This window comes from Bos indicus x Bos taurus, chromosome 19, assembly GCF_003369695.1.
Source record: "Bos indicus x Bos taurus breed Angus x Brahman F1 hybrid chromosome 19, Bos_hybrid_MaternalHap_v2.0, whole genome shotgun sequence".
Taxonomy (NCBI): domain Eukaryota; kingdom Metazoa; phylum Chordata; class Mammalia; order Artiodactyla; family Bovidae; genus Bos; species Bos indicus x Bos taurus.
Genome location: NC_040094.1, coordinates 38,750,226 through 38,777,524, shown reverse-complemented (window position 1 = coordinate 38,777,524; position 27,299 = coordinate 38,750,226). Strand labels below are relative to the sequence as shown.

Here is a 27,299-nt window from a genome sequence, read left to right as displayed (position 1 = left end):
GGGGATTGTTGCTAAACCTACTTACAGGATTCTTGCTGAAGACAGGCCAGGGTTTCATCAGATATCAAAAAGTGGGGGAATTTTCTCTAAACTGACTTAGCAGGAACTCTTGCTGAGTTTATTCTTAACCCAATTAGGAAGAGCACTACTTTGACAGAGTTAACATTGAAGAATAATTTCTTCCTAGAAGGGAAATGATGAACCACAAACTAGGGCACCCAGGGAGATTGCTGGGTCTCCCTGGGCAGGTGGGAGGCATCATTAAATGCCAAAGGCATTCTCATCTGTAAGACTCTTAGTGAAGTATTTTGTGGAGGCAGGAGAAAAATGAAGATGATCTTTCATTGGCCCTTCAAATGTATGGAGCTTTCTCATTGAAAACTGAAAGAATTTTTTTTTTTTTTTTTAAAGTAAATGTCTCGTCCTAGGGGAAGAAATAAGCTCCTTCGGATGTGATTGCTGTTCCGGAACACACAAGGTGACGGAAAACTCTGGAACCCATGCACCTGAGCACTACAAGTCCCGTAAAGCACCGCGGTGAGGGCGGGACTTGCTGACCGTTATGACGTGATGGGCGGGGTCAGACAGGACAGCTCGTCCCTGGGTTTTTAGCCCCGCCTCTGTTCCCCTCTGTGCCCTGTTGCTGTAGCGCTGCCGCTGACTGCAACCCTTGGTGAGTCTCTGGCGCGAAGGCGGGCAGTTAGGGACAGTTGGGCCCTCAGGTTCAACGACTTCACACTTTCAGTACTGAGAAAGGGCCATGGGCGGGCGGGTGTGCTATTGGTTTCGGTTTTCACCTCCTTTCATCTTTCTAGGGTGACCGTAAGTGGGAGTGACGTCATGGGCCCCCTGGAGCCTCTCCGCGGTCTTTGGAGGGTTGAGGGCAGTTTTCTGCCGCGGAGGGCAGGGCTTCAGTGCCCGGGGCCGCGTGGGCGGTCCCTGGGACAGAAGGAATTCCTCTGACCCGAGTGAGGGTCTTGTCACGGCGTCATGCCCCCCTCGCCGGCCGAGGTCGTGCTGGCTCCTTAACTCCCGTGCTTGACGTCATCGTCATCGCGGTCGGCTTGGTGGCAGAAGCGGGACCCTGCCCAGTGACCCTAGGCAAGTTACTTTCTCAGTTTCCCCGTCCTGATCACTGAACCCCCCCTTCGTTCAGTTGCCTTTTGTAATTGGAGGAGATGTTCTAGACAGCTGAGAAGAGAGAGCAGCTGGAGTGCGGTGACCTGCTTCTTTACCATCGATCTCCTGTAGTCCTTCTCCCCCAACACTCCCCCCAATTTAGTTCGGGGGCTAATGTTTCCACTTTTATTTATTGAGTTCAACCCTCCTGGACATTTAAACTTTTTTCTCTCCCTCGGATTCTTTGCTTCTGATGTAAGCCAACAAGTAGCCATGGTTGGAGTGGAGTAGAATAATATAAAAGCTATATAACAACTACACTACTGCAAAAGGAGAAGGCAATGGCACCCCACTCCAGTACTCTTGCCTGGAAAATCCCATGGACGGAGGAGCCTGGTGGGCTGCAATCCATGGGGTTGCTAAGAGTCAGACACAATTTCACTTTCACTTTCCACTTTCATACATTGGAGAAGGAAATGGCAACCCACTCCAGTGTTCTTGCTTGGAGAATCCAAGGAATGGGGGAGCCTGGTGGGCTGCCATCTATGGGGTCGCACAGGGTCGGACACGACTGAAGCGACTTAGCAGCAGCAGCAGCAACTGCAAAAACCTTTAAAAGCAAAAGACTTTAATACAGTAGGCCTTTGTAGATTATGTAGATGATTAAGGACTATCCTTAATGATTAAGGAATATCTAGGTGACTCACTTTCACAGATGCTTTCAGAGGGCCTCTATCTGAAAGTCTACCCTTTTGCAGAAATGACATCTGTGGAGTGGAAAGGACTCTGAGAAGGGTAGTAAGAGTTACACAACACTAACATATCCTGCAGACTTTGGAGTCAGAGTACAAATAGGGCTCTTCAAAATTTTTGACTGTGCTTATTAATATAATACCATGCTTCCTCATTTTCTTATATGAAGACAGTTAAACTCTGTCTTCGCTTCCTTTTTCATTCACTTGGGATCATCATTATAGCCGGAAAGTTTCTTAGAGATTTTCTTGCCTGATCCATGCATTTTTACAGATGAGGAAACTGAGGTTTAAAAAGTAGTGTGACTTGGCCAAGATCTCAGAGCTAGTTAGTGGCAGAACTAATGGACCCAGGTCCCTTGGCTCCTAGCTTAGTTCCCTTTCTGCTGCACATCACTGTCACTACCCTTGTCACTTCAAGGGTTAGCATAATCACCCTCTTCACAGAAGAAGTATAAAATCTCAGTAAAGTAAAATGAAAGAAAATGGAGATTGAGTACACAGCTTTGAGCTTTTTGCAGTTTCTTCTGGTTGCTCAGAACTGTTTCTCTGTTTTTCCGTAGTACTTTTGGCACAGTGATGTGGTATATGGGATAAAGGCTGCTTAGAATAAGCTGGGTAACGAATCCAAACAATTATTAGTGAATTAGGTATTAAAAGTCTCCTGGGGGTATAAAATTTACTTAAGTCACTCAAAGATTTTAGGTAAGGAACTAGAATGAACTTGGACAGTTTGGATTAGAGCAAGTGGCTGTAATAATCTGAGGACCAGTGGCTATGTGTCTTTGCTTTTGCTCCCCATCTCAGGGCCATCTACACATCCGTAATAGCTATTGTCAGTGTTCTCTAAAGGGTAGTTTTGTGGAAGCATCTCTTCCAGGGCCAGGGGGAATGGGATTCAAATCAGTTCATCCATTTTGCTAATTGCTAATAGTTTAGAAAGTTAAGTAAGCAGAAGGAAGAAGGAATTGGGTTGAATGTGTGTTTTGTTTTTAACGGTTCCCAAATGAAGAATTGATTAGCATTTCTCTCTGGGCTTCGGATGCATTTGCTTTCTGTGAACTAATCCAGGGAAACTTATCTAAAGTCTTCATTTCTCATGAAACATGTGCCCACTGGTATAAAAGGCTAACATAAAAATGTTGAACATTTGTGTGGTAGAATTTTAGTTTTTTTTTTTTTAAATAAAGTTATTCTTCCTGATTTAGCATAATGAGGAAAATTCTTTGGGAAAATTGGTAAGATGATTTGGTTGACTATTTGCATTGTTAGAACCTAATCAGAAAGTTTAAAACATTTTTTAATTTTTCTGCAAAAAGGTGTTATCAGTGTAGTTTACAGATTCATTCAGAAAGAGCAGGAGTAGAACTGGCTTTTTTGTTCCTTTTCTTCAGGAGAATATAAGAGAATCTGTGCCCTCATGGAACAGTCCTAGGAGACATGTATTAATCTTGAGATGCTCATTAGATGAAAATGTGTCAGGTTTTCTTAGAAGCCAGGAGCCAGTTCAGGAGACTCATTTTAAAATACATTGCCTTCCTCCTCTGAGGACCTTAATCATTTCGGAAACTGAGATTAAAAAAAAAAGTAACTATGTCAGAGTTCCATCTATTGGCCTTGAAATCAAAAGGCTTGCTCCTTGGAATAAAAGCTATAGTAAACCTAGACAACATATTAAAAAGCAGAGACATCATTTTATTGACGAAGGTTCGTATAGTCAAAGCTATGATTTTTCCAATAGTCATGTATGGATGTGAGAGTTGGACCATAAAGAAGGGTTAGCGCCAAAAAATTGATACTTTCAAATTGTGGTGCTGGAGAAGACCCTTGAGAGTTGAGTCCCTTGGACTTCAAGGAGATCAAACCAGTCAATCCTAAAGGAAAGCAATGCTGAATATTCATTGGAAAGACTGATACTGAAGCTGAAGCTCCAATACTTTGGCCACCTGATGCAAAGAGCCGACTAACTGGAAAAGATGACGCTGGGAAAGACTGAGGGCAGGAGGAGAAGGGGGCGACAGAGGATGAGTTGGTTGGATGGCATCACTGACTCAGTGGACATGATTTTGAGCAAACTCTGGGAGATAGTGAAGGACAGGGAAGCCTGGTGTGCTGCAGTCCATGGGGTCACAAAGAGTCAGACACGACTTAGTGATTGAACAACAACAAAGATTCCATTGGCTGTACACTCAAGCCTCAGAGCTTGAGCTCTGTCATGCCATTTTGTGTACATATGCTGTCATTTCTTCAGTGTTCTGAGCTCACTTACAGATTGATTGTTTTCTAGTAAAGAAAGAGAGGCAGTACCAAACTCCCCTACCCTTGACTGGTCCTGCCTTTCAGAGTAGCATGCATTTGCAAAACAGCATGCCAGAGTTTGAGTGTGTGGAAGGTAATGGAGTGTGAATTTTATGGGTCCTTAAGGAAATCGAATCTGTGCCTTTTATTTTTTTGGCACTACGCCACTTGAACCGGCTCTGCCCGCTGAACCAGCTATACCGAGAACTGACATAACACTTGGAGATTTTCATCTCTTTACCCTACTTATTTTTTATTTTTTTGGCCACATCGTGTGGCTTGTAGGATCTCTGTTCCCCAACCGGAGGCTGAATCCCGGCCATAGCAGTGAAAGCCCAGAATCCTAACCACTTAGCCACCAGCAACTTGCTCCTCACCCTAATTTAGAAAAGAGAAAACTGAGAAACAGCAGCTTCTCCAAAGACACCAAACAAATTAGGAGCGGGGCTAAAGACAAGAATTAGCGCCACCATCATACACACCATTGTTTACCTACAAAGTTCCTTCCTTTCACTTTTTGATGAATTACATGCATATCTTATTCATTCATTTATTCTGTGAGTACTTAGTAATTACTATGGGCTAGCATTAGTGTTGTATTTACAGTTATGATAGTGTTATGAAGGAAAAGAACAGACAATATGATGGTACTTAGGTTAATTGAGAGACGGGGCCCGAAGTCACTCTTACCTGAGGGATTGATCATTATCCATGGTAAAGCACAGATCAAGTCACATGCTCAGATAAATGGTGCTCCAAGCTTAGGACCCAGGGGCTATGCTGGCCTCAGTGGACTGAAGACCACTAGGAAAGACTGGGGTCTGCAAGCTGAAAAATCTCCCTATACATTCTCCTGCAGCATTCATCAGATCAGCAGGCCACAGCTTATCAGGAGGAACAAGTACTGGCCTAGACTAGAATGTGTCCTCTCCTTTCCTTAGAAAAACTGATCTGAGTTTTGACACTGAGGATGTGGCCAAACTGTCACAAACCCCAGAAAGCCAATACATTTCTGAGCAGTTCAGTCCCAAGAACAGACAGTTGGGTACCTCAAAGTCCTCTTGCCTTCTCTGTGAAAAAATTTATTTCTGGGGGAGCTGGAAGAGAAGGCCTGTTTGTTTAGAGTTCAAAATAAAACCAGGAAATAAGTGGGTGGGGCAGAGCCAGAAGAGCTACTGTGTTTTTGGTTATTGTACTTACTATTTTTTTAAGTTGTGTTTGCATGTGTGTGTATACAATCTTCCAGCATGTTCTAGAAGCTGAATCTGTAAGGTATTATGCCATTTTTGCATATGTACAGCTCTTTCTTCATCTGCTGTTTAGAGCTGCAGTATTGTTCTCATTTCCCAGTACAGCTGAGGGTTGAGTAACATGGACTCACTAAATGTTAGACCAAGGAGGCATTTAGAACACAGGACGTGTGACTTTTGAAGGGCAGGAAGTGTCAGGTCCTGACAGTTCTAAAGACTTTGTTTCTTTTACCTATTGTTTCTTTCTCTTCAGTAGTTCCCCACCCTTGATCACTACTCTTGCCTGGAAAATCCCATGGAAGGAGGAGCCTGGAAGGCTGCAGTCCATGGGGTCGCTGAGGGTCAGACAGGACTGAGCGACTTCACTTTCACTTTTCACTTTCATGCATTGGAGAAGGAAATGGCAACCAACTCCAGTGTTCTTTTTTTTTTTTTAATTATTTTAAATAGTTTTGTTTATTTTGGGTTGTGCTGGGTCTTCTTTGCTGCAGGGGCTTTTCTCTAGTTGCGGTGGCTCCTCCTGTTGCAGAGCACAGGCTCTAGGGGCACTGGTTTCAGTAGTTGCGTCTCCCAGGCTTTAGAGCACAGGCTCAGTAGTACTCAGAGGCGCATGGGCTTAGTTGCTCTGCTGCATGTGGGATCTTCCCGGACTAGGGATCGAACCCATGTCTCCAGCATTAGCCAGCAGATTCTTTACCACTGAGCCACCAGGGAAGCCCTCCAGTGTTCTTGCCTTGAAAATCCCAGGGACGGGAGCCTGGTGGGCTGCTGTCTTTGGGGTCCCACAGAGTCGGACACGACTGAAGCGACTTAGCAGCAGCAGCAGCAGCATGACCTCGAAAGGTGAAATCAGCTTACTGTCTCCATTTTGTAGAGATCCAAACTTGCTTGCTGTCCTCCAAACATGGACTGCATTTTTCTGTCTCTTTGCTTTTTGCATGCTGTTACATTCATCTGAAGTTTCCTCACCCCCAAACACACTTGTCAAAACCCTAATCTTCTTTGAGGACTTACCCAGGATTCCACTCACTGCTCAAAGCTTTTCTTTATTTTCCTAACCAGTTTCATCTCTCTCCCTCTTTTGAACCCAGGAGCATTTTGCATGTATTTATCCATTTGGCAGTCACTTAAATTCTCATCTAACCTCCATATCGGATTGTGACCCTTTGGAGGGCAAAGACTGTATGCCAGAAAAGAGAAAAAAAAACCCGCAAAAGTAATAATCACATCTGTTAAGCCCTCTCTTTATGCAGACTTTGTCCAAGTACTTTATTCTGTCACTCAGCATGACTTTAGCAGCTTCCCAGTTGCCTCCGTGATAAAGAATCTGCCTGCCAAGCAGGAGACACAGGTTCAATTCCCTGGAGAGGGAAGTGGCAACCCACTCCAGTATGCTTGCCTGGGAAATCCCACGGACAGAGAAGCTTGACAGGCTACAGTTGATGGCATTGCAAAGAGTTAGACATAACTTAGCAATTAAACATGCCTTTACTTTGTGTGAATTGCCTACTCTTATGACAGGTACTAATTTAAGGACTAGTCACTGTCTACCTAGTTTTATTGTGTTTCACAGATACTTTTGACATTTTTTACCAAATTGAAAGTTTGTGGCAACCATATCTTAAGGAAGTCTGTTGGTGCCATTTTTCTATCTGCATTTGCTTACTCATGTCTCATTTTGATAATTCTTGCAATATTTCAGACTTATTCATTATTTTTATATTTATCACGGTGATCTGTGATCAGTCATTTTTGATGTTGCTTTTGGCACTTTTTAACAAAATATTTTTAATTAAGGTATGTACATTGTTTTTTTAGACATAATGTTACTGAGCACTTAATAGATTATAATGTAAACAATTTTTATATGTACCAGGAAACCAAAAAAATTGTGTGACTTACTTTTATTCAGTATGTGCTTTATTGAGATGGTCTGGAACTGAACGTGCAATATCTTCAAGGTATACCTATATTTCAGTTACTGCTCATACATACACACAAAGAATGAGGTAGATGTTATCAGCCCCATTTTACAGATGAGGAACCATGCGCAGAGTCCAGTTAAATAAATTACCCAAGGGCATGCATTTTATAGGTGGTGAAGCTGGAATTTGAACTCCAGCATTTTGGTTTCTGAACCTGTGCTTGTCACCACTGCATGTCAGATAATCTCCTTCTCTTATGCCTGTCTGCACTCATTCCGAGCCCCTAGCAGAGTGCTTTAATATTAAGAAGGATCTGATAATTACAGGATGAATGGAATTGAATAGAGAAGCTGAAATCTAGAGAAAATGACATTCCAAAAGTCACAGGGCTTGTTGGGATAAAAAATCTAGAATCTAAGTCTTACAGTTCCCAGCTCAGGGCATTTACCTCTAGGCTGCCTTACTTAAGGCATTTAGAAGAAAGGGAGAAAATTAGCTATGAGCAGAGGATAAGGATATAATGAGGATGGTGGTGCCTGTGGTGAAGAGGTCAAAGATAGTCTCAGAAAATTCTTAGAGCATAGGAAGTTGTGAATGCAGAGTGGCTCATAGTGAAACAGAAAGCAAGTTGTGTGATCTCAATACTTGTCATGCTTTTGCTTTTCCTGACTTGCTCTGAACAGAATGTTCCCTGGGTGAGAGCCCAGAAATTTCTGGCATTTCAGACAACCCTTTTGAGCCTTATTCTATCCCATATCTCTTAACAGGACCCCTACCATGGAAGAGACAGTAGACGATCCCCCCACCTCAGCTGTCCTGCTGGACCACTGTCATTTCTCTCAGGTCATCTTTAACAGTGTGGAGAAGTTCTACATCCCTGGGGGGGACATCACGTGCTACTACACCCTCACCCAGCATTTCATTCCCCGTCGAAAGGATTGGATTGGCATCTTTAGAGTAAGTGTTAATTTAGTACCAAATGATTAGGAACCAGAGGTGAATCTTAGTGTGTGTGTCTGTCTCTGTATTATAAGCATTTTGCATATATGTGTGACCAATGTTAAAATCCTGAACTAAGCTCCCTAGCACTTCCCCCTTCACACATCAACAGTGCTATAGGACTCAAATTTTAATTTCAGTCTTAAGCTAAAATAAGATAGCAAATCATATAGTCCCCAAGTTTTATTACACTTTAAAAGACCGAATGTAAATGTTTTAAATTAATATTCATCTATGACCTGACTAGGGTGGATGGCCTCTTATATAGTTTCTGTGAAGTAATGTCACTTGCTTACTTAGTACAGTGTTTAATTTTTTTTAATATGAGTATTACCAATCTGGAAAGGATATTGAAAAGTTAATACCCTGTATTCAAGAAGTGTGTTCCTCAATAAGTGTGTCTTGCTTCTTTGTGAAGATTTCTAAGAACAGAAAGTTTATGAGCTCCTTTGGTTTCCTCTTCCAGTGTCTAATCACCATGTCAGTTCAAGTACAGAAATGGTACTTTTTTATTATAGTCAATTTATTCTCTACTTTCCCACCACGTCTCTCTCTAACATTCCCCCTGCCACAGACACATATATTCACTCATTTATTCACATACCATAATGACAAATTGTCCTATTTCCAGAGACAGGAGATAAAGGTCAAACATACATTATTTACACTGCAGAGTTCCAGCATCAGTGACCTTTGTTTTGACACCTCAGTATGTCATGTGCTTGTTTGCCAACACTGTTCATCCTGAAATCAGACATCATTCTTGACTGCAGTATGTAGGAGTTGGTGCTAATTCACACCCCTCACCAAATTCCTTCTCTTGATTGTTTGGAATTTCAAGCTAAGTGAAAGAGTGATGGAAGCTGGAGGTAACAAGGCTGGTGTTTAGAGGTGGGGATAGTGGACAAGCAGAGGGACACTGGCGAATATCATGACAGCTCCTAAGACTGCAGGACATTGACTCATTAGACTAAAGGTGTCCTAACAGAAACCTGACACAGAGGATGTTTTCTGTCTTGGAAAGAAGATGGCAGCTGTCTTTTTTCTTCCCCATATGTATCTCAGCTGTCCAGTAGAACTTTCTATGACTAACACTGACAAGTAGAATTTCTAGGAAGGAGCTATACTGGCTGCTTTGGTGTCCAGTATAGTAAGCTCTCGCCACATGTGGCTAATGGCACTTAAAATGTAGTTAGTGTGACTGAGTAACTAAATTTTAAGTTTTATTTAATTTTAATTTAAGTAGCTTCATATGCTTTAAATTAAGTAGCTTCAATATGCTAACTAGTGGCTAGCATATTGAATAGTACAGGTATATATAATTGAAAAAAAGAATGATTAAAAATTACTTACAGCTTCTCAGAGGTAATCTAACTTTTTTTTTTTCCATTTTGCTCAGGCTGATTGTTTATAATTCCCAAGCCTTAGCAACTGGCAGCGAGGATGTCACTCTAAACCAAATGAAAGGATTATACTTTTTAAAAACAAATATTTAAAAGCATTGTTTGTATTTTTTTTTAGATCCTGTTTTTTTGGCTGTGCCACTCAGTTTGCAGGGATCCTAATTCCTTGACCAGGGCTTGAACTCAGGCCCTGACAATGAAAGTGCTGAGTCCTGACCACCAGGCCACCCGGGAATTCCCTAAAAGCTATTGATTTGCCACCTACGCTAAAGCCTGAAGGGCTTCCTTCATAGCTCAGTCAGTAAATCATCTACCTGCAATGCAGGAAACCTGGGTTCAGTTCCTGGGTTGGGAAGATCCCCTGGAGAAGGAAATGGCAACCCACTCCAGTATTCTTGCCTGGAGAATCCCATGGACAGAGGAGCCTGACAAGCTACAATCTACAGGATCACAAGAGTTGGACACGACTTAGCATCTAAACCACCGATCACCACCACTAAAGCCTGAAAGAAAATTTTAAGAGTAATAAAGAGAGAACACAAACTTTTTGAGAATATATGATGTGCTAGGTCTTTGATGGGGTTTTCTTTCCTTCTTTCTTTTTTTTTTTTAGTGTGTGTGTGTGTGTGTGGGTATGTGTTTTCTAATTTAATCCTCACAGCACAGCAGCCCCCTGAGGTAAGCAGTTTTATTACTTGTGCACCGATGAATAAAATGAATATACTCAAGATGGTGATTTTCCCAAGGTCTCCCCGTTTGGAGACCTTTGTTTGACTCCCAAGCCTCTGCTTTTCTTCCTCTATTCTGCTGAATTCCTTTGAACAACAGATAGTAAATTAGAGAATTAAGGGCTGAATGTAAAGTTTTGTTCTTCCTTTGTTGTTGTTCACTCATCCAGTTGTGTCCGACTCTGCGACCCCATGGACTAAAGCACAGCAGGGCTCCCTGTCCCTCATCATCTCCCAGATTTTGCCCAAGTTCATTTTCATTGCATCAGTGATGCCATCCAACCATCTCATCCTCTGATGCCCTCTTCTCCTTCTGCCCTCAATCTTTCCCAGCATCATTGACTTTTCCCATGAGTCGTATGTTCGAATCAGATGACCAAAATACTGGAGCTTCAGCTTCAGCATCAGTCCTGCCAGTGAATATTCAGGGTTGATCTCCCTTAAGATTGACTGATTTGATCTCCTTGCTGCCCAAGGGACTCTCAGCAATCTTCTCAGGTACCACAGTTCGAAGGCATCAATTCTTTGGTGTTCTGCCTTCTTTATGATCCAGCTCTCACAACCATACATGACCACTGGGAATACCATAGCCTTGACTATATGAACGTTTGTCAGCAGAGTAATATCTCTGCTTTTCAATGCTTGTCCTTCCTAGCTCACTTCTAAAATGTTCCTGGTGTTCTTGCAGTGTAGTCTTAATCCTACTCCTCAGCTCCTCATCTGCCCTAACACCACTGGTTCCTGGCACCCAAAGGGCCCTCAACAAAACATTTCTGCATGTGCAGCATGCTCCATCTTCTCCATAGAGTGAAGGCTACCACCAGTGATAAAAGCTAAAGTGGTTGGGAGTCAGGTTTTCTTCCTTCAACATAGAGCCCTGTGCTCCATACTCTCCTTTACCTGGGCTCCTATGCCATGTTCCATGGTCATACCACAAAAGGCAGGCTGGGACGAGGACTCCTGAGATGGAGGAGCCAAGGACAGAAAGCTCAGGTGACTGGAAGTTGCATCCTTATTCCAAGGCAGTAGTAATTCTTAGGCCTTCCCAAATGATATTTTAGTCACAGTGCATTAAGAAGCTCCAGGATGTGAATGAAGACTCCATAAAATTCCTGCTTCCTGTTCCTCCGCAGGCTGCAGTGGCTCAGAGGTGCTCACAGCAATGGGGTGTGTATTAATGAGACACTAAAACATGCCCCAGTATGTTCTGATGAGCTTATAGCCTTTTCAACCATGCTCTGATTCCTTACTATATAAAAATAGAATTTATTTTTAGTTTCTTCTCTTCCCCCTGGGCTCAGGCAGAGTCAAAATATGGCAATAAATGTCATTTTTGCTTCTTATTTGCTGAGTGTTCACCCCTTGAAGACACAATGACTCTCTGTCTGTTCTCCGGTATGCTCTTATCTTCCAGATATAATTTGAGCATCTTTTACCCCTTTTCACACTTAGTGAGAATATTTCCCACTTAGCCAGCTTTCTGCTCTGAGGCAAATTTTACACTATCCTTATATCTTACGACTTACTACATTTCATACCTGGAAGAGGCCTTTATGACTACCAGATTATTTTTTTTATCACCAAAAAATCTTCAATAAACATATATTAAGAAAAACTCTGGAGCAAGAAAATCATACAAACTGGACTTCGTTATCTGGTGCCTCCTAATCTAAGAACTCTCTTACCCATCCAGCCCCAACACACACATTATTTTAAAAAGCCATTTTTAAAGGCAGTGATGTAACCAGGTTGGTATAGGTGACAAGACTTAATTGGACACAGGAGAGGACAAACCAATAGAAGGGGCAGATCAGAAGTGCTTTTTGATTAAGAAGTTCCAAGTATACCATTGTAAGAAGATAGCACAATCAAAGCTCACAGTCCTACAGCTTTTTTCCCCAGTCATTCTCAGTACTGTACCTGACTTGGAGATACAATATTTGGCACTCTTATCCTGGATATTGAGTGGCCAGTTTTTGTTTCCTTCTAAGATGAGTAATTTATGAGTAACTGGTATATGTGCATGCATACCAATTTTTAATTGTATATGTAGTTATCATAAGTCAAAAAGATTTGATCCATTGTGGGTAGATCTTATGATAAAGAACTTATTCTACTATAATTTTAAAATAACGAAAGGTGCATTTTCAGAAGACAGAGCCTAAATCTGAGCACTTTCAGATGCTGAACAAGAGCCTTTTGTCATTGCAGGTTGGATGGAAGACAACCCGCGAGTACTACACCTTCATGTGGGTTACTTTGCCCGTTGACCTAAACAGTGAATCAGCCAAACAGCAGGAAGTCCAGTTCAAAGGTGAGAAAAATACTAGATCAAAGGTATTAAAAACAGCAACCAAAACTCATTAATTCTCTTGAGCTAGAGCCTTCTGGGGTAGATAAAAGACTTCTAGATTTTTAGTTTTCTGAATAGACCTTGAGTGAGTAAAAGTCGCTCAGTTGTGTCAGACTCTTTGCCACCCCGTAGACTATACAGTCCATGGAATTCTCCAGGCCAGAATACTGGAGTGGGTAGCCTTTCCCTTCTCCAGGGGATCTTCCCAATTCAGGGATCGAACCCAGGTCTCCTGCATTGCAGGTGGATTCTTTACCAGCTGAGCTATCAGGGAAGCCCAAAGTGAAGTCACTCAGTCGTATCTGACTCTTTGCGACCCCGTGGACTATAGCCCACCAGGCTCCTCCCTCCATGGAATTCTCCAGGCGAGAATACTGGAGTGGGTTGCCGTTTCCTTCTCCAGGGGATCTTCCCAATCCAGGGATCAAACCTGGGTCTCCCGCATTGCAGACAGATGCTTTAACCTCTAAGCCACCAGGGAAGCAATATTTTGGGTTAAAAATCATGTTCTGTTTCCAGCTTACTACCTGCCCAAGGATGATGAGTATTACCAGTTCTGCTATGTGGATCAGGATGGGGTGGTCCGGGGAGCAAGTATCCCTTTCCAGTTCCGTCCAGAAAATGAAGAGGACATCCTGGTTGTTACCACTCAGGTCTGTCATTAAGAGTAGCAATTCCAGGGTAGGGTAGAATTTTAGTCAGTAAGCCTTTATTGAATGTCTAACAGATACTGTTGTGAAATTTTTACACAGTCCTATTCAAACCCATCAGAAGGGAATGACTTCAGAATGTTAATAAGAATCATAACAATAAGTGATTCCTCCTTTCTCTAAAGCTTCTGTAACTCACTTGGCATTCAGTTATTCCCTTAACTTTCCCAGGTACTTAATTTTTGTCATGTGTACATCTTGTCACTACAGTAAATTTTATAAGCTCCTTTGAGGAGAGACACAGTAGATATTCTTGTTTGTATAATATCTTTCAGTTAGATTCATTTACTTACTTAGTTATTTAACAGACATCTAGTTCATCCAGCACTCTGGTGGACTAGGGATGTAATGAAGAATCTGTTAAAACCCTATTCCGGTCTCACAGAACTGAGTCTGATAGGAGAAATAAAGTATATGCATGAAAAAAAATTACAGTCTTCTGTCATTCCCCCTTTTAAGTTTTTGTGGCTTAATTTTCTTTGTCTTTTCTTTCTTGGTAATGGCAGGCTCAGTGCTTATGGTAGACACATTTCTCTTCCCCCTTCCCTACCTACTGAGGGGTTGCTTCCACTTGGGGTACACAGATGTCACTACAGTGAGTGGGGATCAACTAGACCCTCACCATCCCAGCATATGTGAATTTCATGTCAGCAGGACTTGAATATCCATTGAGCTATAAAAAGCCAAATACGTGTTTATGGAACGTTCTTTTGTAGAGTGAGGTGGAAGAAATTGAGCAGCACAACAAGGAGCTTTGCAAGGAAAACCGGGAGCTGAAGGACAGCTGTGTCAGCCTCCAGAAGCAAAACTCAGACATGCAGGCCACGCTCCAAAAGAAGCAGGTATGTGTGCTTGTTAAATGTGAGTGGGGGTGATGGCTCCTGTCCAGCACCCACTTTTTCATATGATCTGACTCTGTTATACTAGTATCTGGCACAGATTTTAGTATATTAGATGTTTCTTTTTTATTGTTTATGTATTGAAATGATATTTTAGATACACTGGATTAAATACATATACTATTAGTAAAATAATTTCATGTCTCTTTTTGCTTTTTTAATTGACTGCTAAATTTTTAAAATTATATATATAATGACTTTCCTGAATTTATTGGACAGCACTTTTCTAGGAAAAAAGAAATTTTATTTTGTCCACTGCTGTGTCTGCAGTACCAGAACAGGGTCTGGTGTGTAGAGGCACTCATTAAATATTTGTGTAATGAGTTAATGGACAAATATAAGCTCCACTAGAAGAGAAATTAAGGTAGATGTATTTTTTCCTTTCTTTTTTTTTAATTTGAAGTATAGTTGATTTACAATGTTGTATTAGTTTCAAATGTATAGCAAAGTAATTTAATTATGCATATATGTATCTGTTTTTAAGATTCTTTTCCCTTATAGTTTATTATAAATATTGAATATAGCTCCCTGTGCTATATACGAGAGAAGGCAATGGCACCCCACTCCAGTACTCTTGCCTGGAAAATCCCACGGACGGAGGAGCCTGGTAGGCTGCAGTCCATGGGGTCACTAAGGGTCGAGCACGACTGAGCAACTTCACTTTCACTTTTCACTTTCATGCATTGGAGAAGGAAATGGCAACCCACTCCAGTATTCTTGCCTGGAGAATCCCAGGGACAGAGGAGCCTGGTGGGCTGCCGTCTGTGGGATCGCACAGAGTCAGACATGACTGAAGTGACTTAGCAGCAGCAGCAGTACTATATACATAGGCCCTTATTGGTTATCTGTTTTACATATAGTAGTCTATATATGTTAATCCCAGACTCTTAAGATAAATGTATTTTTCCATTTTTATGGAAAGAACATATTAAGAACATTTTAATATGAAAATCCCTTTACTTGGATATTTCATTCACTGCTGTGTGTATATGTTTGACATGTTATAAGTGCTCAGTAAATATTTGTTGGCTGCCTGAGATACTAAACACTGCCTTAGCAATGGTCAGTCCCTTTGGCATTTCAATCTACAGGAGGAGCTGGAAACCCTGAAGAGCATCAATAAGAAGTTGGAACAGACAATGAAAGAACAGAAGGACTGTTGGGAGATAGAGCTGCTTCAGTGAGTCTGACTCTTGAATGGGAGGAACTGCTGTATTATAAACACCCTTAGGCAAGGTCAAATTAGATTTCTAGAATTTGTTAGTGCAGTCTTCCTATTAAGGACAATGATAGGTATGATTCTCCGTCTTTGACTCATGAGCTCTTTGAGTCTGGGTTAGAGAATTAGAATCAAAATGGTAAAAACACATGGCCTAAATTCAGGTATTAGTTTTAAGTAGTGAACACTTGCAGTTTGAGGTCAGGAAGCCAGAACGGGACTGAAGAAGAGACTAGTGGATTTTAAAATAACTCTGCAGGCTTAGGGCCAAGGCAGCCTTAAATCATTTATGGTCTGGGGTAGCTCAACTAGAATCAGCATATTTTTCATTTAGTCATCTCTTACCTCCACAGACTGAAAGAACAAAACCAGAAGATGTCCTCAGAAAATGAGAAGATGGGAGTCAGAGTGGATCAGCTTCAGGTAGGTTATGCCAAACCTTTGCCAAAGTAGATTTTCTTAGCCTCACCACCTCTCCACTCTGGTGATCCAGAAAGTTGCGGTGCATTATAGTGGGTGCCTTATGGTGGACTTCTCAGAGCGTCAGATTGAAATTTCAGAGTGTGTATTTTCCACTCTTGACCGCCACCCTCCCCCAATATCCTTTCTAATTTTTTTCTTTTAGCTACAAAATCTTTTCCAGCAAAATCTTACTAAAAAGACTGGATAAGCGGGTAGAAGCAGAACTGCTCTCATTTTTAGGAGGCTGTGCCTTAGAGAGGGGCTTTAAAGGGTAGTTTGTCAAGTTTTACTCAACTGAGTCTTAGATTCTTAGGTGTAAGGTGCTGTGCTTAGTTGCTCAGTCATGTCTGACTCTTTGCGACCCGATGGACTGAAGTCCACTAAGCTCCTCTGTCCATGGGGATTCTCCAGGCGAGAATACTGGAGTGGGTAGCCTTTTCCTTCTCTAGTAGGTATAAGGTGGAGCTGAAGAACACAGAAGTTGATAGGGATAGTTGGAATTGCTAGGGAAAGCGCATCTTTTTATGTTACTGTATGTTTAAAAAGCATTGTTCCTGTTTAGGTTTCCTTCTTTTATATCTTGATTGTATTCACTACTTTTGCTTTAGGCTCAGCTGTCAAATCAAGGGAGAGAAATGGAGAAGCTTGTTCAGGGAGTTCAAGATAAGACAGAGCAGCTGGAGCACCTGAAAGAGGAAAATGGCCAGCTCTTTCTCAGTTTAACTGAACAGGTAGAGTCATGAAAGAAAATAATATTTTTTGACCTTTGTGAAAAAATATATGCATTGTTCTTTATTGTATATGTGGGTATCACAGGCTCTGGGAAAGGTCTCAGGGGAAGCCATCTAAAATGAGGCATCTCACAGCTTTTCTCAGAAGCTAATAAGAGAAGATTTGCTTTTCCCTCTCTCGCTCATTAGCTTAGCAGGCCCTTCCCCAGTGCATGCACACTTGTGCTTATGCATGTGTGTGTGTGTTTTCCCAGCAGTGGTACTCATAACCTGTTTTTCTGCAGAGGGAGCACCAGAAGAAGCTTGAGCAGACAGTGGAAGAGATGAAGCAGAAAGAAACTACTGCAGCGAAGAAACAACAGGAGTTAACGGCATGTCTGTCTTTGAACGGCTGTGTGGGAGGGCGCCTAAGGAAAGGAAAGGATAGGAGCTATTTGCAGGTGATAGGGTAAATGACAGATTAGAATAGCATTTACTGCTGGACTTCTTTCTCTGTACCCAAAAGGACAGAGAATCTGACCTTTACAAACTATTTAGGAGAGCTGGGCATTTCTAATGTGTGATGAGTGACAGAGGAATATTCTAAGTTAAACTTCATGGCAGGTTGTAGTAAACAGAGCCTTGGATAAGGAATCACACAGAATAACCCCTGCCCTCTTTTTAAAGAGTTACTGTGGGGGCAGACATATTAATGATTATAAAATGAGCTCTAAATTAGAAAATATTATAGTAGTCAAATTTTGTTATAATTAATATTAATATAATGTTAGCCATTGTCATACATTATTCTAAGCTATGGAACACAGTGATGAAAGCCTAATTGACTAATAATTTCCTGTAATATATTGTTATAGAAGAGGCCTTGTGGTGATAACAAGTGCTAGAAATTCCATTTTCTGAACTGTTGTAAGAACCTGAGAAATCCTGATGTGTGGAGAATATCTAGTTATTGGGAATGTAACTCATATCATGCATGCATCATTCATTCAGTCAGTCATTATCCAATCAATGATTGAGTACCTACTAAACATGTTACTGTGTATTTTAGCTTGATGTACTAAAGAATAGATTCAACAAAATTTGAAAATCAGCAACTCACAGATTAAGTATATTCCACAGAAATGTTTTATTTGTTCTAAATAGTGTTCTAAGTAAAAATTGATTTGCTTATCAACACTTAAAAATGGGAATATTTCCCATTTTAAAAAAATGGTATTTCCAGCTTCTTTAAAAATCAGAGGCTCTGGCAACATTTGAGCTGACATACCTGTCCAGCAGTGGTGTCTGGAGCTGAGTAACTGCTGATCCTTCTGATGGGTCCTGCGTGCCCCACGTGGCTGAAGTCTCACTGTTTCATGGCATCCTGCTCCTTCATTCAATTATATTACTTGTCAGGCTCCTATTGGCACTTTTGAGTTTGTGACCTCTGATGTTGCACAGAAATTACTGTTGTTTGTAAATAATCTATAGCCATTCAAAGGTTTGGACCTCCTTGTGGCCAATATGGGTTTCCTTGGTTTTCATGGAATACTTTTCAAGACCCAGGGGCTCCCCAGCTGTCTGATAGCATTCTTTATTCCTCATGCATCCAGAAGGCCCCTAACTCTGAGGACTCCGTGTCTTATGCTTCAGGAGCCTAGGAACAAGAAAACAGCCGTGGAGGAGCAGTTAGTACAGGAGGTGGAACGCCTAAAGGCAAAAGTAGAGGCCGGGAAAGCCTGCTTCTTAGAGAAGTACAAAGAGTGTCAGCGTCTCCACAAACAGATCAGGCAACTCAGGGCTGCCACACGGGTAGGTGACAGAGATGTGGGGCCCAGGAAGCAAGGGGATGAAGGTTTGTGGTTCCGGGACTAGGATTTTACACCCTTGTTAGGGAGAGAGAGTTATCCTTCTGTTAAAAAGAGGAGGGATGGAGTATGCGGCCAGAAACCCTGGAAATAGAAGCCGTAGCTTAGCCATGGGTCTCAGGGAAGGTTTTTGTAACCATAGAGTGGGTTGCTGTGCGGACTCAGATAGACCTTTCTTATTTCTGCCTTTTGAGGAAGTGAAGCAGGACCAGAAGAGCCAGCAGGAGCCAATGGGGATGGGGAGCCAGGAGCCTCCAGTCAGCACTGTCATCGGGTAGCCCCCTCTGGCATTACTTCCTCAGGGTCGGCTAGAAGCGCACAGCATTTTGGGCACCAGCATTCAAATAAAAAATCTTGAAAAAAACCCCCACAACTAGTAAGATTAGCTTAAGTGTTTCTGTGAGGTACGCGCATGTGTACATATGTAGGTAGGAGACGGGAAGCGCTGAAGCATGCCTATGACTTTTGGGTCCATGAAACTAGTCAGGTGAACCCATCGTACTGGAAAGCCCAAGACCCCAGTCTGGGTTCCTTGTAGCCTTGGATAAATGCCATCCAGGGTTCCTTCTTCCTCGTAACTTGAATCCACATGCCTGTCCTCACACTGGCAGTCACACCAGCCTAAACTCAGTGCTTCACTGTGCATTCAGTGAGGTGTTCATTCAAGACAAAGATGATTGTTTCCATGGTTGGGTGGGGTTTCCTATCCCTCATTCTGATAAGTCAGTCTTGAGGTTCCCCCCAAGCTAACTCTCTCTTTGGTCACTTAACTCCCAGCTAAACCAAAAGAAACCGGCATCTTGATGCCAGCCCAAGCCTTCAGGCATTTTGTTAAGTCACTTTTCTGTAAGTCTGCATCCCCTCCATGGCACCACGCATCTCCATCCCTGATCCCTTCCCCCCTACCTCAGTCCCACCATTTTGGAAACCAGATCCTCTACTATCTCCTCGTTGTATCCCATCTCAGATACAGACTACAATATGTGATCCTAATGCTATTTTTTTTTTTTTGATAGGACCAGAACATGGACCTGTCAAAAAGACTGAGTGAGAACATGATAATACATGATGTTCTACAGAGAGAGAAAGAGAAAATGGAAAAAGAAAATGATGTAAGTGTGTAAAAGAATTTTAAAGGGAAGGAGCAGGATGACCCGGAGATGTGGTGATAACATAAAAAGTTAAAAGAGCTCTTTCTGGGACATTGGATGAAACAGTTTCCCTAAACAAAGAGTACATTTCATCTGGTTTCCTAATCTACCGCAAAACCTACTCTTTGTTCTGTAACTGAAACGTGTTTGGCATGGCAGTAGTCAACTTGAAAGGAACAGCCTTGATGAAGATCTAAGTTACTATTTTTGCTTTTAACTCCACAGCTATTGCAAGTATTGTATTTGGGGAATGATATCCTACGTCATTTTTATGCTATTTAGCCAAGGGACCCCTTTCTTTCCACACAAAATCTTTCTTTTTCTCTGCTGCCAAACTAGGAACAGAAGTGGTGATCTGTACCAGTGCTGGACCCATGGTAGGCCCCCCCGAAATACTGTGCATTCATTCATTCATCAGTTCATTCATTCATCCAACCAGTATTTATTTTCTGCTCTATGCTAAACACATTATTAATTGATTGACGATGATGGCAACAATTAAAAAGATTGAACTTGAAGTCATTCTCACACACTTGCTAGCATCAAAGAGCAGGTGTCCATGCATTCTGGCTGCTCCTCTGATCTGTACCTCCAGCCGTTCTTCATCTCGCGTTCCCTCCCTCTCCATGACGCTTCTGGGCCGCGCCTTCAGTCAGCCTCCTGCCTTTGATTATATCATTTATGCCAGTGCTTCAGTTTTGCAGAGGACTTTGGGGTCTATTTCTGGTCCTGTCATTCTCATCCTCTTAATTTACTCAAATACCTTGACTTTGACGTAGTCGGTAACATGGGTGGGCCTTTGGGGAGGGGTGTGCAGAAGATGGGAAAGGAAGAATGCACACAACTTACAACAAGAAAAACATCTAATACTTGGAAGCTTTGTTAAGAACTATAGTAAAGGCCCCTTAAGATGTTAAGAAGTTTACTAATGTTCTTTCTTCTGAGAACTTTAAATGCCACCTGTCTCCCTTGCAGCTTGATTTCTTACATTCTTCCTTGCATTCCCTCCCTCTCTTCTTCCTCCCTCTCACTCTGTTAGCATATCCATTTGATGGGATAAAACATGAAGAGGGGAAAATTACATCAGAAAAACATTCACAGTGTGTAAGAAAGTTGTTCTAGGAAGGAGACTAAAAGAAGCATTTTGCTCTCAATAATGTACAACAGTTTTAGTCTTAATATAGCTCCTGCCGCCCTCACGTATCCACACAGCTTCTATACCCACTTCAGTTGGTATGTGTTTAAAGATTGTAAATTCCTTTTTGCATTGATTCTAAACAAAATCCAGTATATATTTAAATTCAGATATTAATACTTAGATTTTGGGACTTCCCTGGTGGTCCAGTGGTTAAGACCTTGCTTTCCAATGCAAGGGTTTCGGGTTCAATCCCTGGTTGGGGAGCTAAGATCCTACATGCCTCGTGGCCAAAAAAAACAAAACAGAAGCAGTGTTGTAACAAATTCAATAAAGACTTTGGAAAAATTGTCCACATCAAAAAATCTTAAAAAAAAAAAAAAAAAAAAAGACCTCAGATCTTTGGAATATTGAGGCTGCGCTTCCCCTTTTGAAGAATAACGGTTTATCACTTCTTGGACTTCTCTGGTGCCACACTGTTAATTGACAGCTACCTGTAATGAGCATCCGTGGCCAGTTCCTTGTGGCCATTCTTTGTTGTTGTCTTTGAACATATCTCTGTAAATACTCTATCCTTAGTATTTGAAGAGAGAGAACAACAGACTGCTGAGTTACATGGGTCTGGACTGCGACTCTTTATCATATCAAGTGCCCACTTCGAATCAAGGAGGTACAAGACAAGACCCAGGACTTGTCTTTGGAAACCCATATTCTGGTAAGAACTTTGCCATTCGAGCTGGGAAGCCCCTGCCTGCATCCCATTCCCCCACTAAATTTTTTTTTATCTGAGATGCTAATTAAGACCAGCCTCATTGTTAAGACTTGCTGGGCAGAAGCTGAGTACCCAACAGAAAGATTGCCAGGCAAGAAGTGTTAATTGAGAAATAAATCTGAATCTAGAAGTCGCAAATCAGATCATTCGCCTAGAGGCAGCAGACACAAATTGAGTCCCGTGGCTATATTCCAAATATATAAATCAGAGAAATGTCTCTGTGCAGAAGATATACACAGAGCCAAGGAAGCTAATTAAGATTTGGAAATGGAAGCACGAGAGGCGGGCTCTGCTGCCCAGGATGGGCGGTGAGGCAACCAGCCCCATGGCCTGACCAGGGGTCGCAGGGGTGTGCTCCACAGAGACCCCCTGGGTGGTTTGGAGGACAGGAAATGGGGGGGGAGGTGACAGCCAGTCTTGTCATTTATGGACCTGGGGTCAGATGTCCTTGCCACACAGAGAACTTTCCTGCTTTTTTTTGTCTCCAAAAGCAACATGAGACCTCATTTGCTTTTTAGGGACAGTTGAAAGCAGTCATATTTTTTAACAGTTAAAATCACATCTTTGCAATAGACAGTGGTATGAGTTTATTTTTCCTTAAAACTATTTTTAAGCATTTCATTAAAAAAATGACTTCATGTGCATTTGGTCTTAAAATCTATTCTCAGACTATTTTCTTGTTAAATTGTTACTGTTTTCATTAAAATCTCATTTTCTCCACACTGAAAATAGGTTTATTGTTTTTTCTGATTATATAATGGCTACTGAAAATGCCACTTCATTATTTTTTCCTCTTTTCCCTCATTGACTTAGATCCCCTCTATCGAAATAGATGATATATATGAAAGCTAAAGAATCAAAGAGGAATGATGAGGGTTAAAGAAAACAGCTGCTAGCACACAGCTGGAGAATGCATTCTAGTGCATAGATACTTTTTCATTGAATGAAATCTTTTTTATTACCCTCAGGTATCCAAGAAAGTTCTGCCCCGAGCCTGGTAAGTATTTGATTCATGAGATTGCCCACATCAAAGCTTTGAGAAAATTTCCCTTCCTGCTCTATCCAGTTTAGGGGAGAACTATAGGGAGACTGTTTCATTGTGATAATTCCTAAGTCAGCAAGATCAATTTGGTCAGTGCCAAGAGCGCCTGTTCGGATGGAGAGAGAAAAGCACAGTTTATCCATCATTGTTCTGTTCAAGATCTCTACCTGCAAGTTGAGTCTGGTAGCAGGACTAGGGAGGAAAGGTGAACCAGGCAGGTAGCCAAACAAGGTATATCCAGTGCTTCCTTTCAATCCTAGAGAAATCCTAGAGAAAGCCCTAGTGAGTATCTCCAAATGTGAATTTGCTCATTCATCTTCTGTTTCTTGATCACCTACCATCTACTGAGCAGTATGCTAGGTGCTGAGGATACAGTAGAAAGCCAGACATGGTCTCTGCCATGTATACGTGGCATTCAGACTGACCTCTTTGTTCTTCCTCCCAGCTCTCCATCAAGAAATGCCCCACCTGCAAATCAGACTTTGCTGCTGATGTTTTTGATCACAACTTGGCCTTGGAGCAGCACCTGCAGACCCTTAGTTTGAATTGTCCAATATGTGACAAGACCTTCCCAGCAAAAGAGAAGCAGATCTTTGAAGACCATGTGTTCTGCCACACTCTCTAAGTGTCCAGGCCTCTTGGATCTATACTGTACCTGGATTTTATACAGTAGAACCTATCGCTTCTTCTATGAGTTATGACATAAGATCCTGCCTAACCTCAGTTATTAGGAATTTGCTTAGTCCTGCTGCCCTATAGGTGGAGTCATGTCGATTACCTGAAGCATAGTGTTAAGGGCTGTTACTCCCATCCTTGTGGGTTACAACCTTTTAGGTCACATAACTCCAGCTATGTCAGCCTCTCACTTAAAACGCCTATTCTTGTGAGGGTCTCTAGCATAAAGGCCCTGCCTGCGATAGGGCTGACCTGGCTCTTCACAGCCGGCCTGACTCAAGTGAGGAGTTTCCCAGGTGGTCCCGCTGCCGTTCAAGGTCAGACCTTGAGTATGTTTGTACTTAGTCTTCACTCCTGACCTGGGACTGGCAACTGATCTGGAATTGAGAATTTCTTCCTCCTTCTCAGGCCTAGCCCCAAATGGCATGGCAGAGAACCCAAACATCCAATTTGGATACCAAAGTTTTCTCACCTTGATTTCGCAGCTCCCAACAGAAGCATTCCTGAATCATGGACATAAAATGTTATTTAAGTCACAGAAAGTCTTCTTTCTCTTTGTGTTATACCTCTGAATGGCATTTTTCTACTCTGGTTTTTCATGTGCACGTAACTTTTATTGTTATAAGTCCTTTCTTAATGGTTAGTGGGACTTGTTAGAAACTGTATGGGTTTGCAACTTTCTGAGCAAGTGAGTTTGAAAAAGGATAAGTCGAAATAATGCGAATTATTGTTCATCACTTTAATACTAAAAATAAACTAGTCCTCTACTTCAGGGACTTTGGTAATTTAAAATAAACCTTGAGTTCATTTTTTTTTTTTTTAAGCTTATGGGGAAAGTGTAATCAAAAGGATTGTGGGAATTATAGACCCCATCAAGGATTTCTCTTCACCTGTCTTAACTAGTTAACGAGCGTATCCTGGCCATTACCTTGAGGTGGAAACGGAGTTGAGGAAGCATGAGCTTGAGAAACCTGGAGCCTTGACTCATTATTCTATATCTATTTTTTAAAGAGTGTGGATTCTGGCACCTTTTGTGAACTAAGTTCAATTCCCTCCATCCAGACCTGCCTACTTGAACCAAAAGAAAGCAATTCCATTTTCTCTACCTGAGGGACTAAACAAATGGAAATAACCCCCAGGCAATCAACCAGCTGGTCACTAGAAAGACTTTTACAGGAACTTTTAAATGATATGGAATACCGTTGTGAATCAGATTGAGCCAACTATAGCTCTGCTGTCCTGAGGTTTTCCCTGGCGTGACTGGAGTTGCACCTTAGACTAGCTATATTATCTTGGTCACAGCTCCTGGCCTTTATTTCTCCTTTGATAAAATGAAGATGAAACTATACTCCCCCCTCCTTCTCCTGTATCACCATATCAATAGGATGTTTCTTGGACTCATAAGTCTTGCCCCTTCAGAATCAGATGTGACATTAAGACGAAGTCTAGAAGAGAAATATAATAGAGAATAAAGCGGTTTTCCTGGCATATACCCCTCCTCCCTGCAACATTTCTGTTACTCCCCAGATAGTTCCAATGAAGAATTGCAGTTTCATCTATTTTGTACTGGTCGGCTCTTAATGAAGCACATGAATGGAGAGGAGCAGCGGTGCACGTAATCCAAATCGGCGAATACCATTTTCTGGTGAATTAGCCACCCCTTTGCCCCCGCTACCCTGAGGGTTACCGTGATTATCAACAGCAGCAGGAGCCTTCCACAGGCTTGGTGAAAAAACAGTTGAGGTGTTAATGATCCTTTTTGCTGGATGTAAAACAAAGCATCTTTTAACCACTGTTCATTATCCCCAGCTGCTCTTACCAAGGCTTTGAAGGGGAAATTATGCTCCAGGCAGTTACTAGTGGTAAAGGAAACAGTCATTTTTAGATAATCCAGTCATCACCCCTTTGATAAAATGAAGATGAAAACTAGAAGATCACCCCAGCCTTTCTCCTCTATAGTTCTTGCACCCACAGACTTTAAAGCTATAAAATGCCTCTGAACAATAGCAGGTGGTAGGAGTAAAATGGTGTCTACATCTAAATTGGGTTTTGGAATCTTTGTACTTATTAAGGCAACAAGTTATCCTTCTTAGGTTCATTTTCTCTTTTTTAATATTAAAATGCTTTTGCATTACCTTAGCACATGTACTTGCTAAGCAGTGGGAAAAACAAAAGTCACCCTGGCATACATGAGTGTGAGTGGTAAAGGAAAGCAAACCTAAAATCAGAGAAGGGGGAGTTGGCAAGATCTTTGGTAAAGCAAGGTCCCTAAGAACACCTGTAGCTTCAGCCCTTTTCCCTTGACTTGCTAAAAATTGGGATGAAATGGAACTGCCTTGATGTTTAAATATCCTATGATTCTGGTGATTTTCTACATTGGCTTGTGGATTGCACTGAGCTAAGCATTCTCTAACCTGGTCTCCTAGCAACAAATGCTAATGAGATGATAGGCTGTGGCTAAAAGATACAGTCCATTGCCTAGGAGAAAAAGCAAAATGGACTCAACGTAAGGTAGAGATCAAACCCGAAGAGATAGCATCTAATTCCCCTGAGCTAACCAACAATAGGCCACAAGCTCAGGGAAATTACACTGGCCCAACACTCCTTAATTGATCTCATATAAATATTAAAATGATGTCTTTACATGCATGTAGTGCTTTATAGTTTAGAATGGATTTCATATTTTCCATATGTACTTTCAGTAATCCTTTGAAACAGACGGCTGCCAAGTCCCATTTTTATAGATTAATAAGATGAAACGTGGAGAAATAACCTGCTAAAAGTGAAAACAACCCAAATGTCCATCAACTTATGAATGGGTAAATATGGCATAGCCATAAAACAGGATATTATTTGGCATGAATAGGAATGAAATACTGATATGTCACAGTATCTTGAAACCTTGAAAACTTGGTAATTGAAAGAAGCTCGTCACAAAAGACCACATATTGCAAGATTCCATTTATACGAAATATCCAAAGTAAGAAAATATTCTATGGAAACAAAATAGATTAGCCCTTTTCCTGGAGCTTCCCTGGTGGCTCCGTGGTTAAAGAATCCCCCTGCTAATGCAGGAGACACAGGTTCGATCCTTGGGTCTAGAAGATCCCATGGAGAAGGAAATGGCAACCCACTCTAGTATTCTTGCCTGGAGAATTCCAAGGACAGAGGGAGCTTGGCAGGCTACAGTCCACGGGGTTACAAAACACGACTCAGCAACTAAAACAAAAACAACAGCCCTTTTCATAGGGCTGAGTGTTGGGAGAAATGGAGAATGACTGCTAATAGGTATGGAGTTTCTCTTGAGAGTAAAGAAAATGTTCTAAAGTGTATTATGGAAGTGGTTGCACAATTCTGTGACTATACTAAAACCACTGAATTACAGACTCAAAATAGATGATATGTATTCCGTATTGTTTATATCTCAAGTTGGTATGTTTTTAAAAGGTTAAAAAATGGTAAGGTCATATATAGCATATAAGGCTCATGGTAGGATGTCTTTTTTTTTTTTTTTGCCACATCATGTGGCATGAAGGATCTTAGTTCCCTGACCAGAGCTAGAACCCATGCCTCCTGCATAGGGAGCAGAGTCTTAACCACCAGACCGCCAGGGAAGTCTCTAGGATGTCTTAAATACAGATACACAACAAGTTCAACACAGTTGACCTTGGTTAAAGCACACTTGTCAGTACAACCCCTGCTTCAGCAGTGTTGGAGTCTCGGGCTGGAGGCAGTGCCTCATGTACGATGAGCAGTGCGTACGTGCATGCGTGCTAAGTCACTTCAGTCATGTCCGACTCTTTGCAACCCCTATGGCCTGTAGCTCACC

The 27,299-nt window shown here is 41.7% G+C and overlaps 1 protein-coding gene across 1 annotated transcript; it reads left to right on the top strand.

Annotated features, from left to right (window-relative positions):
- The first annotated feature begins 567 nt into the window (after positions 1 to 567).
- Positions 568 to 24,266, top strand: CALCOCO2 (calcium binding and coiled-coil domain 2). Its single transcript, XM_027517000.1, has 13 exons — positions 568 to 673; positions 8,112 to 8,301; positions 12,686 to 12,788; positions 13,347 to 13,480; positions 14,254 to 14,379; positions 15,528 to 15,616; positions 16,009 to 16,078; positions 16,726 to 16,848; positions 17,133 to 17,219; positions 19,712 to 19,807; positions 21,561 to 21,696; positions 22,722 to 22,750; positions 23,241 to 24,266. The coding sequence occupies exons 2-13, from the start codon at positions 8,122 to 8,124 to the stop codon at positions 23,418 to 23,420; spliced, it is 1,353 nt and encodes a 450-aa protein (XP_027372801.1). The 5' UTR covers positions 568 to 673; positions 8,112 to 8,121; the 3' UTR covers positions 23,421 to 24,266.
- The last annotated feature ends 3,033 nt before the right edge of the window (positions 24,267 to 27,299 follow it).